This window comes from Rhinoderma darwinii, chromosome 3 (assembly GCF_050947455.1).
Source record: "Rhinoderma darwinii isolate aRhiDar2 chromosome 3, aRhiDar2.hap1, whole genome shotgun sequence".
Lineage (NCBI taxonomy): Eukaryota > Metazoa > Chordata > Amphibia > Anura > Rhinodermatidae > Rhinoderma > Rhinoderma darwinii.
This window is the reverse complement of record NC_134689.1, coordinates 12,969,314-12,984,650: the sequence shown is the minus strand read 5'-3', so window position 1 is coordinate 12,984,650 and position 15,337 is coordinate 12,969,314. Positions and strand designations below refer to the sequence as shown.

The window sequence follows — 15,337 nt, the reverse complement described above, 5'->3', positions numbered from 1 at the left end:
CACAAAATGGGAACAGGAAATGCTCGAGAAACTGTAGGCAGGGAATTTATCACAAGAAGCCGGAATTGCTTTCCAAGGGTGTGCGTCAGACATATTTTCAATGCAATTGCACCATTTTTCTACGGAGGAAATGTTATGTAACACCCATTCAAATGAATGGGCGACCATGTAACACATGGTAGAACCGAGTGCTCCAGAGAGAAGCTGCTCTTCGCCCTCTTGCACACAACCGATGTGCCCCTCGGGCTGTTTTTCACGGCATCCGAGTGGCACCCAATAGTTTTCACAAACCCATTCAAGCGGACCATACTCTCCGATCCGGGGAAAGATAGAACGTGTCCTATCTTTCTGTGGATCACGGGCGGGACTCAGGTGGCACACACGGTTGTGTACATTAGGACTTAGAACTTGCTCTATTGGCGCTGGTTAATAGGGGGAGGTCTACATTGGGTGGCCCCACTCTTTGATGTCCATGCTATGTTGGGGTATATTTCGGAGCATTTGTCCTGATAACCCCTAGATCCTTTCCATTCACCTAATAGGCTATATAAACAGGAGTATTGGTTAGTTACATTACATGCCAGGTTCATATATGTTGTCCATACCTTTTAATATAAACCTTACAAGGGCTGGACAATCTTGGCCGCCATTGATAGGACTCTTTACTTGGTTCTCTTTGATGCTATTAAAAAGGTTGTACAGGATTAGAAAATCATGGCTGCTTTCTTCCACTAACAGCGCCACACCTGTCCACAGGTTGTGTATGGTATTGCAGCTCCGCTATGATCACTTCATTGGCGCTGAGCTGTAATACCAGACTCAACCCATGAACCGGCATGGTGCTGATTCTGGAAAAAAGCAGCCAATGTTACTCTAATCTTTTATAACCCCTCATACATGAAATATGCTTCAAATATCGTGTGTTGGCAAAGTTCAACTAAATCTACATGATCGTACCTACAAAATAACCCTACTTAAGTAGGTCACTTAAAGAGCTTATGGGGCATTAAGGCATCTTCATTCATTCTGTTGTGGCTGCTGGTTTTCTCTATAGACCTAGTGCTGTGTCTTTGTTGTTTTTGTTTTTTTTTTTAAACCCTTTTGATTCCCACTGCCCTGGTCCCGTTGTGAGACTAGACACACGGCAACTAGCTCCTCAGGAGTGGAGGTGCTCTTTCTGAATTTGACTTGGGAACATCTGTACATCAAAAAGAAAAAGCTTAATCCCCAGCTTACCTGGTATTCAGGTGTACCTTTGAAAAAGATTCACATTCATAATTAGCGGAATGCACATAAGACGAGTAAAACAAAGATCTTTACGTTTAATCTATGGTTTTAAAAAAAAAAAAAAAAAAAGTTTTTGTAAATCTTTCAAGAGGGGGTAGTAATTATGGGGTGTGGGCCTAAAAGCAACACAGGGACAAAAGCAGCAGCCTGATTTAAGAATTGAGATATATATATAACAGTATAATGCCTTCATCCGGTGGTCCTAATTCCATAATTGCCATAAGTGATGGTCATCAACTTTTTTTTTTGCACTTTAATCCCTCCAGGGCAGTAGGCTGTCGCGCTCCACGTTGGGGCTGTAGATGACCATAGTGCGGGAAGTAAGTGTCCTGCAGTCCATACACATGACTACTTACAAAGTCAATTGGCGCAATATTGTAGTGCATATTGATTGGTGGAGTTACTACTGTGCTGCTCAGTCATTCCAATATTTCTGTCTGTCTATAAAATGGTCATTATGAACTTTTTTTTTTTCTTGAAAACTTGAAAAATAAGAGACCTTATTTGCACTTGCTGTATTATTCTTCCTGCCCACAGGAGGCGCCGGTGCTCTGCCAATCACTGAAGAAAAATCTATTTCTAGAATGATGTGAGGTTCGTCAGCCACCACGCTTGTTTGCGATCACTTTGATCTTCTTCACATTGTCGTTTCTGTGACTTATCACACGGCGTGCGCTCTACATAAAGGGTTTACAATTTCACAATCTACATGCAGTCATTTGCACCCCTTCAGAATAACTTTTTGAAAAAAATTTAGACCCTTCCTCACACTATTAAAATTCCAGGAATGGTGAGTGAAGATATGGTCACTTTTGACTGGCTGAGCGGGCTAGCAGATAGCCAGGGCTCCATATTTACATGGGGGGCCACTATGCGGAGGCAATTGTACCAGCTAATTTCACTATTATTCTACAGATGTACCTTGTAATATATTGTCAGTATGTTCATCGATCAGCCCTATTGGGTTCTATTTTGTATAGAAATTACATATTTCTTTGTAACATTCCTCAAAGTCTGGTGTTTATAAAGGCGGCCATAGACGTTTTGATGTTTTTTGGTTTTTTTTTTGGGCAGAATTCAACAAATTTGGTGAGCTATAATGACAGTCCAATGTCTATAATCACATTAACATTGTAGAAACCCAAGAACTCATTTCATGTTGCTCCAACCATGTCTTAGAAAATGTCATAGATTCCTGATGTTCCTCCTGCCCAAGATTCCTTTAAGGATATTCCATTCTGATATTAAATTTTTGTCCCTTCTAATTTGGATCCATACTTGCTGGGATTTTTTTCTGTAACCATGTAACATGGATCAGAAGCACACAAGGATCGCATCCCACCATTCCCCAACCCTCTGAGCCAGAATGCCCTTCTAGCCTCCCCTCACCAAAGCTTTTGGCGAATTCTATGTTTTTTTTTTGCCGAAGCCTCTTTCCGGTGTCTGGCTGTCTAGAGTAAATGGTCCTTTACAAGGCGAGACCATGGTGTGGCAGCTGGGATGAGGAACATGATGTCCATACACAAGCACATCCCCATTTCAGACTGGGAGAGTTCCGTAAGGGCACCACAACCCTACAATTCTTGTGACCCCAGAAATGGGTGCATGTAAACATATATGATTTGAGTTATTGTCCTACCTTGCTCAAATCCAAAAATCTACTGAGACTAGTCTTGCCTTTGGCTGGACAACCATCGAATGGGCTTGAGAAATTCACATGTCGTCGTAGAGCAAGCATGTTTACGAGGAGGTTTTGAGCGATGGCTATTTGCCCAAGTGAAAAGCCAATGATTTAATCTAGAATCCTCTTACGTGACGTTGGGATGTCTGTGAGCTGGACACATCCCCACCAAAATACTTGGGCCACCAACATCACATCAGTAGTGCTCCTTCTCGAAAGTGGGTACAGATAGTCCAATAAAAATGGCAATGGTACTCTGTTGAGAAACCCATCACCCTTTGTTTGGGAAATCAAGAGGGGTCCCTCACCAATGTCCCCCTATTTAAAATTTATGTGCCAGACAAAACAAAAAGACACAAGTTGAAGGGGGTAGGGCAGTAGGGGTGAGCAGGTAGTCTACTAACAGGCTTCCTGGGAGCAAATTCCTTCACTTTTACAATATGTCTGATTTCCACATGTGTTGATTCACATGCTGCCAAGCACGTAAAATGGAGCTGGCAATAATTGAACGTTACATTGATAAAATAGTATGTAGATTTGTCTCCAGGGCATTCTCCTAATTGAGAGGGATCATGTGGGAGCTCGTTCTCCTGTTGAAGCCCCAGGGTTTCTCGGGAGGAGCACACCGTGTAGAGTGCCACAGCTTGCACACACCATTAGCTATACATCATCTGGAGACAAAATATGTCCTGGCCAACCATATAAATCACAACCGGTATTAAGAAAAATGAATCTCTCGCATATCACGCAGATTTTAATCTTCGCATGTCTGAGAAAGACTTAGTAATCAGAACGAACAGGAAGTTAGTTCTCCTTCGAAGAATCTCTCTCTGCGTCACTAAACCAGGCATTGCTCATGGTACACAACGGTCTTGTGGCAATTTATGCAAGTTGACACCTGGTTGTAGATGTACCTTAACAGGGTTGTCCCAGAAACGACAATTGTCTCAATATCCCATCCCCCCCCACCTCTGAGACCAGCTTTCCATGGAGGTCTGATGTGTACCTCTAGCCAAAAATTACGTGTTTGCTCCAGAGTCTCTATGAACAGTAAACTGTTTACAGTCCTTCTCAGCCCCATGGACATGAATTCGCTGTAGTCTGGCTACTAATGGCAGCCATATTACCTGATAGCTAGTTTCGCTTTCACATGGTCACTGAGAGGGCCTTCCTCCTTCCATGTGAAACATGATCTCCGGTCAGTGACTCGATCTTATTTGTTCATTAGGCACATGTCAGACCAGAGCCTTTCAATTTATGGGCCATGATGCTACAAGTTTGTTATTTTTTGTTTTTTCTCTTAACTGCTGAGATGTGTAGTCCAATGGTGAGTGACATCAGGGGGAGGGAGGAAGTAGCTAACTTCTCCTTTTACTTTGGTTCCAATAGAAATTTAGTATAGTTGGCAGCCTGAGATATCAGGACTCATGCACACAGCCGTATCATGCCTTTGTAAACCTCCGAGTTGTACAGAACTCTTCTACTCTTTTTATAGAGGTTTTTGGATTATACTCTACGCATCGTGAATATGTCCAATTTTTAAATGGAGGCATACAGAACTTTTTTTTATGGAAGCCGACAGGAAAAAAAGTGTGTTGCGCTCTATTAGATGCCTATTATCGAGGTACTGAATTCTCGCCTAGAGACTTCCTCTTATGCACATAGACATCGTTTCTCAGGCGTATAGACTTTAGATGGTCTGTCTGCGATTGATAAGTACTGTTGTTAAACGGGTTGTCTAGTTTAGAAAATGTATATATACCCTATTAGGGATTTCTGTGTTAATTGAGGGGGTTTTCTGTTCAGAATCCTTATCTTTTGACCAGAGTCGGGAACGGTTAGAAAGAGTGTCTCTCGCTCTGGAGGACCTGTCCTGTCCTGCATTACACAGACAACCCATTCATATGAATGGGCACAGTGTAATGCTTCATTTCACCTGTGGTGGCGCTGCAGAGAAATTGAACGCTTACTGGCGGGTTTCCCCAGAGATTACAGCTGATCGCTAACAAGTAGGGATTGTCCAACGCGGAGAACCCCTTTTAAGTTCTTCTGAAACAAAAGGATGGCCTTTCGTCACTAAAGTTTTACGTTTATATATCAGGAATCTTCAAGCGAGAAATAAGTATTTGAGATCCTCAAGTACACAGAGGTTGTCAGGTTTAGCTTTTTTTTTTTTTTTTTTTTTTTATTTAGGCCTGGTCTGCTTAAAAAATACTTTTTTTTAAGAGGTGTTTATATACAGTAGATGTCTACTGTAGGATGGTCCGGGAGCCCCACCAATTACACTTCAATGTTGTTATTCTACTCAAAAGGAGAACAAGCAAAAGAAGAGGCAACAGGAGCTCAACCTGATAACCGCGTCCGTCAGCAGCGTAAGCTCCTAAGAATCCAGTCTGTGTTGAGCCTTGGCACCCGGGCAATGCTTGATTACCGTACCCTGAGGCCTAATGGATCAATGCCCTTCACTAAACCTCCACCCAAACGGCCAAGTCATGACAATGCAGCTAAAGAGTATTTAACCTTTGCCATGCCCTGGCTCAACTATCCTCTCCTCTTAATATTTTTGTTTAGGTCAAGGTAGATTTATAGGTAAAGTTTTGCCTTCTTCCTTTTTTTTTTTTTTTTTTTTTGTGTAGGAGAGGCAAAAACCAGTAGCCTAATTTACGATGACTTTGGTGTCCAGCACGTCAGCGGAAAGAGCGAGTCTCCTCTCATTGTGTTTGAAGATGATTGACAGCGCAGTGCCTGCTCGCCGCTACCTTTTTGGAAAGCAAGTCTGTACAAAAACACGGGCTTTTTAGAGGAGGAAATGAATGTGCTTAATGCAGCTAACGTAATCTTCTAAGCTGCAAGCGTAATAAAGATAATATTTGTTCTCCATTACCCATAACATATTTTCCTTGGTAGCACCCCATCTGTCGGAATTTTAAGACGACCGTCCTAATGAGCCAGATATAGTAGTGCAGAAATAACTAAATAAACTTTATGGACACTGTTCTAGATCCCCAGAGGGTTGTCACCCTGCTTTCCTGGACTCCTCAATGGAAAATTGCTAATTATACTATAGCGGTTTTAGGTGTCATCGTATCGTAGGTTTAGTGATGTCACTAGTTCCTAATGAATGTTCTTCTTTCTTATGTATGTTGACCCTATCGGCGAGGACAAGTGATTCAAATGGGTATTCCCGTCTTAGGCATTTATGGCATATGAATAGGATATGCCATAAATACTTGATTGGCACCCTCCGCTATTGGGAGAATGGGATCCCACAGACCCGTTTACCATTTTAGAGTCCGTCAGCGGGAGTTGCTTAGCTTTGAATCGGGTAACGCGGTGTGGGATGCCTGTTCTCCTGATGGGCATTTATGGCCTTGTACATGTTTTACATCACGGCCCATGGGCTTCTGCTGCTGATTCTAAGAGACCCATTGTAGGGTAAATTCCCAAGGCCCCCACGATGGTTATCCACCCAATACTGAACTTGTAATAAATCAGAAGATCACATTGGTGGAATGCGTGCGTTTGGGCCAAGCAAAAAGTCGCCAAAGGGCCGTGCAAATCTGATTTTCTTAGAATGTTTTTCCAATTCGACTTCACTGCATTAGATTGTTTAGGCTCTTTTCACGCTGTTTGATCCTTCTGTTGGATGTATAACTCTGAAGTGTGTCCCTGTATAGGTATACAGTAGCATTTCACCTATAGTTTCCCAATGGGAAAAAAGTGGACCGAGCAGTATTTTTTTTTTTTATATATTTTTTTTTCTTTTTTTTTAATGCCTTTTGTATGGTATAGCATAGTCTACTACACTATGCCATAGTTAAAGAAGAAGAAAAAAATCGGTTCGCCGACCACCAGGGGGACACTTATTTTTTTTTTATTTTTTTTTTTTGGGGCATATGCTGGGTCACTGCATACACGGAACATACACTTCATTATGTAGACCCTAATAGATAGTGGAAAACTTACAATTTTATGTACTATTAGTCACTTGCGTTACTTACCATATTTTCTAGAATTTGATTATATTCTATGAATTAAAAAAAAAAATCCTTCCTGACCGCAAGGTGAACCAATATTTAGATTATAATGCAGGGAGTGTTTCCTTTGCACAATTTTCAAACAGTCTTGAAAGTGAAATAGTCTAATAATTGGTGTGCATAAACTCCGAGCTAATTGAAAATATGTGTAGCACTTGAAGCTCCTCTATAAGGGCCGGGATTGTTCGCGGCGGAGCGTAGGGTGGAGGTGACTTGCTCATACAATGCTCTCTCTCCACACTTCACATTTTTGGTAGGATGGCAATCTTTCATTCAGGTATTTGGACAACACTTGAAGTCACTTCCCAGCTTTCTAAAGGTAAACGTTTGCCGTGCCTAAGGTGATTGAAGAATCTCAGAAGTCTGTCGCTATGGGGGGAGGGGTGCGAGGAGCTATTGGTTGTTACTGGCTGTCAATGACCTTGAAGAAATGTTTCCAACCCATCGTAAACGCCGTCCTTGCCGTTGACCCGCTGGATATAATGTGTCACTTTAATTCACTTGATGGTACACGTGAAAATAAGGAATGTATTAAAACTGGGCAAACCGGGATGAAGGGCGCACACTTAATGCGTGCTCACTTACAGGTGAGCTCAAATCGACTGGTTTTCGCGTAATCCATTAGCTATATGAGATAAGTGGCGTTGGGGTTTGCAATTTTTATCGTTTCGGGAGTGAATTTTATTTTCAGAAACGTGAATGTCCATTCTTGTATACCATTTCATTTGTTTTTCTCTAAATAAGTCTAAGTTTTGTTCAGATTCATTTAATATATTTTTATAATAGTTGGAGCTCCATTTTCTAAATTCCCTACATCCACAGACTTAAATGATAAAATTCTTACTGCCTGCAGCCACCACTAGAGGGAGCTTACATTGAACTCAATAATAAAATAGTATGGACTAAGCTCCCCCTAGTGGTGGCTGCAAATAGCTTGAATTTGAATTTGCTGCACAGGAGATTTGGAGCTCTGTATCCAGAAGTACGAAGCGCTGACCGATATAAAAATATTTTAAGAAATTAACCGGTACAGAATTTTGAACGTAGGTTTTTACACCATGTAAATTTTAGGTACTAGGTAAATGACTTTGCAATGATGAACAGACGCTTTTAATTTGTTTGATGTGTGCTTTCCTATGTTCTTTCAGATTTATCAGCTAGACGGGATTCCCCTCATCCTAGATAACTGCAGTATTGATGACAACAATCCCTGTATCCTTTTTCCAAAAATACATCAAATTGCATCAACAATCTAATTCTTGCCACACAGGCTTTGACCTCAAGGAAGGATTCAGGTAATGGGATCCATGTTTGGTGTGCACTGGGGCTTGTTTTCGATGGAGAGCGAGCGCTCGATGGGGCGAGGGAGAGAGGAAGAAATTTACTAGTTCCGACTCCTACATTTGTCCACAGGGGGCAGTATTCTAATAGATGATGCTGATTAAGAAAAGCTACGTAAAATTTTAATATTCAGTATAGTTTGTCAGACTAGTGTCTGAATAGGCTTTAAAAGTGACACCCACCCATCTGATTCAGAAATAATCTCCAAACCACTATCCCATATCTTTCTTCTTCTACTCTGAACTCCTACAATGTGCATTACACAGGAAAAAAACTCTCCCATGGGGAAAAATATAATATATATTATATTTTTTTTAATTTATTTTTTTTTGCTTTACTTTTAGGCATAATTAGGTACAAAACAAGAAATTTGGCATACTCTAGAAAACCAGATAATAGAGGAATCTTTCCTATATCATTGATTTGTCAATTATAAATTCTGGGCGCACCGATTAAATAATTACTCCATATGATCAGTTCGGCGTGTCATTACCAGTAATATGTCCTCTTCATGCTGGAAGCTGCAGCTGCTTTTCTCAGCTTTCTTGTCTGCTTGTTTCTAACCCTATACAATCTGGAAACCTGAAAAGGATCTCTTCACCCATAGATTGTTCGCAGTGTTCTCTCTTAGACTAGAAGGTTTGATAAGTTTATAAGATTTATTATAGGTCTAATGGGTGAATGACACGTCACCTGGGTAGAAGCTGGATGCAGGGACCTGCCGGTTCTGTAAGGGTATGTTCACACGGCGGGGGTCCGTAACGGCTGAAATTACGGGGATGTTTCAGCCTGAAAACATCCCCGTAATTTCAGCCGTACCGGCATGTGCAGGCGCTTGAACGCCGCGTCAATTACGGCCGTAATTAGCGCTGCTATTCATTGGAGTCAATGAATAGCGGCTCCAATTACGGCCAAAGAAGTGACAGGTCACTTCTTCTACGCGGGCGTCTATTTACGCGCCGTCATTTGACAGCGGCGCGTAAATATACGCCTCGTGTGAACAGACAAACGTCTGCCCATTGCTTTCAATGGGCAGATGTTTGTCAGCGCTATTGAGGCGCTATTTTCAGACGTAATTCGGGGCAAAAACGCCCGAATTACGTCCGTAAATAGGCCGTGTGAACATACCCTTACAGGCACTCTAATCATCCTAAATTGAGATTGTTTCGGTGAAAAGGGAGCAGGGAGTACTGCGGGGGTGGGAATAATGCGAAGTACCGTCGGTGGCGGGTTAAGTAGACCATAGACCCTGCGCTGTTCCCTGAACTTGGATCCCGACCTTCACAAACACCACGATGCCACGCCATGCCTATAGTCCATTTATGCGTAAATTGTCAACTGGTTGTTACCATTCTCTTTGTCAAAGGGGTATATCCCTACACAGGTGTCAATTAGGCCTTGGCTACACTGAGACTTTTTGTAGTGCGACTTGATCAAGTGACTGCTGCAGTCCACAAGATTACATGCAACTCAATGTACTGCAGCTGTTACTCCATAGTTTAAAATCAATTTGTTGCGCTGAAAAAAATTCTCCATGTAGTCCAGGCCGCCTTCATAAATTTCCAGGAGGAATGACAGAAGAACAATGTCCTTCTCACTACGCCACACAAAAGAGCGGACATTCCTCTTTAAGTCCAGTGACTAATAGGTGACATCTTCTCTGATTCTAGACGTTCTCTTTTTCCTTTTCTTCCTTATCCAGTCCGGATCGCTATGACGGGTATAGGGCACTATTTCTAGCATGGCCTACCAAAGAAACCGAATATGCTAACAGTAATACGGAGAGTACATTAGGGAAGTCTTGTGGGCACGATCTCATTTAGCTCTTCTTGGTTTTGCCTGGAATATAAATGGTTTTATGAAATTATGAATACATGGCTGCTTTCGTCCAGAAACTGCGCAACTCTTTTCCATGGAGTTTGTTTGATATTGCAGCTAAATTCCATTCGAGTGAATCTGGCTAAGCTGCAATACCAAATGCAGCCTATTGACAAGGGTGGCGCTGTTTCTGGTAGAAAGCCGCCATGTTTTTATTCTCTTACAACCCCACAAGGTTTTGTTGTGTACATCGTCCACCTAGTCTCCAGGCCGTTTACAGAGAATCTGGGGCTGGCGGGAGCTTTACCTGCTTCTGGTTTGGCAGTTTATTCCAAGTGGTCGGCGCGGATCCAGTCATCAAGTGTTTACATATCGGACATGTACGACTTTATAAAAGATACAAACTCGTGTACTGATACAGTTACTGTTCTTTTATTTCTGTGAAAATCCTCTGTGAGGTAGCTGCTAAATACTTCTGCCTCTCTGGCAGCTGCCTCTATAATTATGGTTTAGGAAAACTTATGGCTAAAGCAAACCCCAATCCAGTTGCTCTGGTTTACAACAATGGCATTTTGTCTTTGTGCCATGCCAGAAAAGACAATATGAGGACCCGCTGTATTTATTTTTCTTTTTTTTTCTTTTCTTCCTTTTTTGAAAAAAATATAATTTAAAAATCCAGTAACTTTTTTGGCATTGAGAATGCAGACCAAAGCAGAAAAGTCTAGGATTGGGGGTGGAAAAGCCATGCTAAGACACAGAGGATCTTTATTTTTTATTTTTATGTTTATTACACTGTCGGAATTTCATCAATGTTTTTATTTTTGGTATTTTCCTGTTCTTTACATAGTGAACATAGTCTTAACCCGTTAGTGACCGCCAATACGCCTTTTAACGGCGGCCACTAACGGGCTTTATTCTGATGCATATGCCTTTTTACGGCGCTGCATCAGGATAAAGTAAACCGAGCAGGGAGCGTCAAATCTCCCTGCTCTCAGCTGCTAGAGGCAGCTGAGGGCTGGGGGCGTCCCTGCTCTGCCGGGTGAGATCGATAGAAGTATCGATCTCACCTGTTTAACCCTTCAGATGCGGTGCGCAATAGCATGCACCGCATCTGAGTGGTTTTGGAGAGAGGGAGGGCGCTCCCTCTCTCCCCACCGACACCCGGCGATCAGATCGCCGAGTGTCTGTGTCTCTAATGGCAGCCGGGGGCCTAATAAAGGCCCCTAGGTCTGCCTGGAGCGAATGCCTGCTAGATCATGCCGGAGGCATGACCTAGCAGATGCCTGTCCGTTTTAAACGGACAGGCAGTAATACACTGCAATCCAAAAGATCGGAGAATCGCATATTATAGTCCCCTAGTGGGACTAGTAAAAAAGTGAAAAAAAAGTTTAATAAAGTTAATTGAAAAAATGAAAAACAGAGCTTTTCCCCATACATAATGCTTTACTATTAAAAAAACTAAATAAAGTAAAAAAGTTACACATATTTGGTATCGCCGCGTCTGTACGACCCAGACTATAAATGTATTACATTATTTAACCCGCACGGTGAACGCCGTAAAAAATGTAATAAAAAACTATGGAAAAATTGCTGTTTTCTGTGAATCCTGACTGTGCTAAAAAGAGATCAAAAAGTCACATCTACTTCAAAATGGTACCAATAAAAACTACAAGTCTTCCCGCAAAAAAAAAGCCCTCATACGACCGCATCGGCGGAAAAATAAAAACGTTACGGCTCTTCAAATATGGAGACACAAAAACAAGTCCTTTTGAAAAAAAAGCGTTTTTACTGTGTAAAAGTAGTAAAACATACAAAATCTATACAAATTTGGTATCGTTGCAATCGTAACAACCCGCTGAATAAAGTTATTGTTTTATTTATATCACACGGTAAACGCCGTTGATTTAAGACGCGAAAAAGAGTGGCGAAATTTCAGGTTTTTTTTTCTATTCCCCCCCCCCCCCAAAAAAAAAGTTAATAAAAGTTAATCAATAAATATGTCCCCCAAAATGGTGCTATTAAAAAGTACAACTTGTCCCGCAAAAAACAAGACCTTATACAGCTATGTCGACACAAAAATAAAAAGGTTATAGCTCTTGGAATGAGACGATGGAAAAACGTAAAAAATGGCTTGGTCATTAAGGTCCAAAATAGGCTGGTCATTAAGGGGTTAAAGGAGATCTTTCATCTCTTCTGACATATCTGTTTTGTTATTTTTTTGTATTCCCCATGAAATAATAATTTTGTATCACTTTTTCTGTAAACTCTGGATTCTGTTGTTCCTCTGTTGTTCCTCCTGGAAATTTTATGAATACATTGACAACTGGACATTACCATTCCCCTTATCAGTGGGGTATGTCGCTACACAGTATGATAATGTCAGCACTGATTAGGGTATGTTCACACGGCCTATTTACGGACGTAAATCGGGCGTTTTTGCCACAAATTACGCCCGAAAATAGCGCCTCAATAGCGCTGACAAACATCTGCCCATTGAAAGCAATGGGCAGACGTTTGTCTGTTCACACGAGGCGTATATTTACGCGCCGCTGTCAAATGACGGCGCGTAAATAGACGCCCGCGTAGAAGAAGTGACCTGTCACTTCTTTGGCCGTAATTGGAGCCGCTATTCATTGACTCCAATGAATAGCAGCGTTCAAGCGCCTGCACATGCCGGTACGGCTGAAATTACGGGGATGTTTTCAGGCTGAAACATCCCCGTAATTTCAGCCGTTACGGACCCCCGCCGTGTGAACATACCCTAAGACACTTCAGAATGTGAAAAGACACCTCCCATTGACAGAGGGAATGGTAACACCCAGTTGTCATTGCTATTACCATATATTTCCAGGAGGGACAACCGAGCACAATGCAGAGTTCTAATGTTATTTCATGGGGAATACAAGCAATTTCTAAAACAGACGTATCAGGAGAGCTGATGACAAATCCTGGGTAGAAGGAGTCACAGCCATAATTCGGCCCCTTTTTCTTGCGGCCCCCCTGGATGCATTTGAGAGCACTGGACCTGCTTCAGTTAAGGGACCTCATGCATAATTAATTTTTATTTATTGTATTTAGGGTATTAATTGCCCCTAATAGCGTTGCACCTGATTAGAAAGACTTGACGGCATAAAGACTTCCATGAACTTTCTATCCAATCCGCAGGTGCTTGGGGTATTGCATGGGGTTGGCGAGTAGTTAAGGACTTTGTGGTCGGATTTGGAAGCTGAGTGTTTGGATAATAGGTCTTAATTCCTCTCTCTGGTTATGAAGAATGTCCGGTGCCTGTATGTACTGATGAGCGATTGTGTGATTCAACATATAGATATCTTAATGTGTGGTGCCCACGCAGAGGTTATTTTGCCATTCCTGGTAGGTGGTCTGGTCACCACATATGCATGCACTACAGCAATACCCATCACCACATCTGAGCTTTTCGGAGCTCTAATGTATATCATTTCGGTCACCACACTGTAAAAAAAAATGTAGGATACATTGTCCAACAGAGAATAAGATAACATGTGCAGGACTACTCATTAACTCCTGCTTGGCACAAACATTTGAGGGTCTTGTCCCAGAAAATCTGGACACTGCTGACAAAAGTGGATCAGTTTACTTGTAGATGTGTCGCGATTTATGGCTGAAGAATTTTTATTTAAAGTGGCCCTTTCGGTTTAGAGGTACACGGGCTGCATTATAAATGTTTTCTCGATCAGATCTTATCCCATTGTAAGAGATTTACGAGAAATCCCTCCATTGTAGTCTAGGATAAGGAAAACATGGCTGCTTTCATCCAAAAACAGCGCCACACCTGTCCATTGGTTGTGTTTGGTATTACAGCTCCATTCCATTGAAGTGAATGGAGCTGAGCTGCAATACCATACACAACCTGTGGGCCAATGGGGGGTGCTGTTTTTGGGAGAAAGCAGTTATGTTTTTCTACTTCTAGACCACCCCTCCTGTCACTAGAACATGTCAGAAGTTTGAACATTTAGTTACCCTTTAAAGGGTACCTAAGTTTAAAAAAACAAAACTTTGTTACAGTAACATGTCAAGTTTTAATCGTTGGTGTGCAGAGCACTGAGATCGCTAAAATGATTCAGCAGAAGCGCTCGAGTGAGCACTGTGCCACTTCGTTTCCGTTCGGCTAGTCTCAGATCGCCGAGTGAGCGGTGTGTAGACGCCTAGACTTTCTATTGAGCCCGTACAACTTCTATGACCTGTCAAAGGTTTTTTTAAAGTTTAGTTAGGCCTCATTCACACGACCGAAGCTGTGCGGACGTTCTGTGATTACGACAAGGATGGCACGAGGAGTGTCATCCGCGGGCCGTCTGCCATCGCAGACCGTGCATACAAAAGTTTAATGAGCCCGGACCCTTTAATATCTAAAGCAAACGGGATTTCAAGTTGTCTTGATTTGTAGGGAATTTCATAACTAGTCCTGTAATTACAGCAGCCTCTGCACTTTTTCAAGCAAGCTTTCTCTTCAGCTGGAAGGGGGGCGGGGGGGGGGAAGAAGTGTCAAGTTTAATATGAGCTAGAAGGAGGGTTGTAGAAACCGTGACCGGTGGCCGGAATGCAGCTCCACTGTATCTGTAACATGGCAGCCAGCAATATCTTCCTGTTTGTGAATTAGGGAAAAAAGCATCGGTGCGCAGCACAAATGGCTGAGCTTTGAAGGGAAATGCTCCACAAAGGTATTGTACATGCGAATCTAAGAGCTCTGTCAGGTTATTTCTTTTTACACTTTTTAAAGGGGTTGTCCAGTTCCTAAAAATTGATGGCCTATCCTCCGGAATAAGCCATTAGTCTCTGATTGGTCGTGGTCCAACTCCCGACACCCCTGCCGAGCGCTGCTTCCCCTTTCATTTCTACTTGCTTACTGAATCATTGACGCCAATGTAGCGGCGACTCACCGGTATTGCAGCTTCTTCTCCCCCCCCATTGAAGTGAATAAGAACAGGCTGCAATACCTGTGAATCGCCACTACATCCGTGTTGGTGATTCACAGTGAGCAAGAAGAAAAAGAAGGGGAAGCCGCGCTCGTACTGGCGCTTCACCTCCTTCAAAACAGCTGATCGGCGGAGTTCCTGGGAGTCGGACCCTGACAGATCAGCTATTAATGGCCTATCCTGAGGATAGGCCGTCCATTTTTAGAGACTGGACAACCCAT

The 15,337-nt window shown here is 42.3% G+C and overlaps 1 protein-coding gene across 2 annotated transcripts in view; it reads left to right on the top strand.

Moving 5' to 3' along the window:
- The window catches only part of ATXN10 (ataxin 10), a 97,602-nt gene that overhangs the window by 60,624 nt on the left and 21,641 nt on the right, over positions 1–15,337 (top strand). For both annotated transcript variants that reach the window (XM_075855938.1, XM_075855937.1), the window contains exon 10: positions 8,154–8,217. In XM_075855938.1, the coding sequence (XP_075712053.1) occupies positions 8,154–8,217 (64 nt within the window). The remainder of the gene's footprint in view (positions 1–8,153; positions 8,218–15,337) is intronic.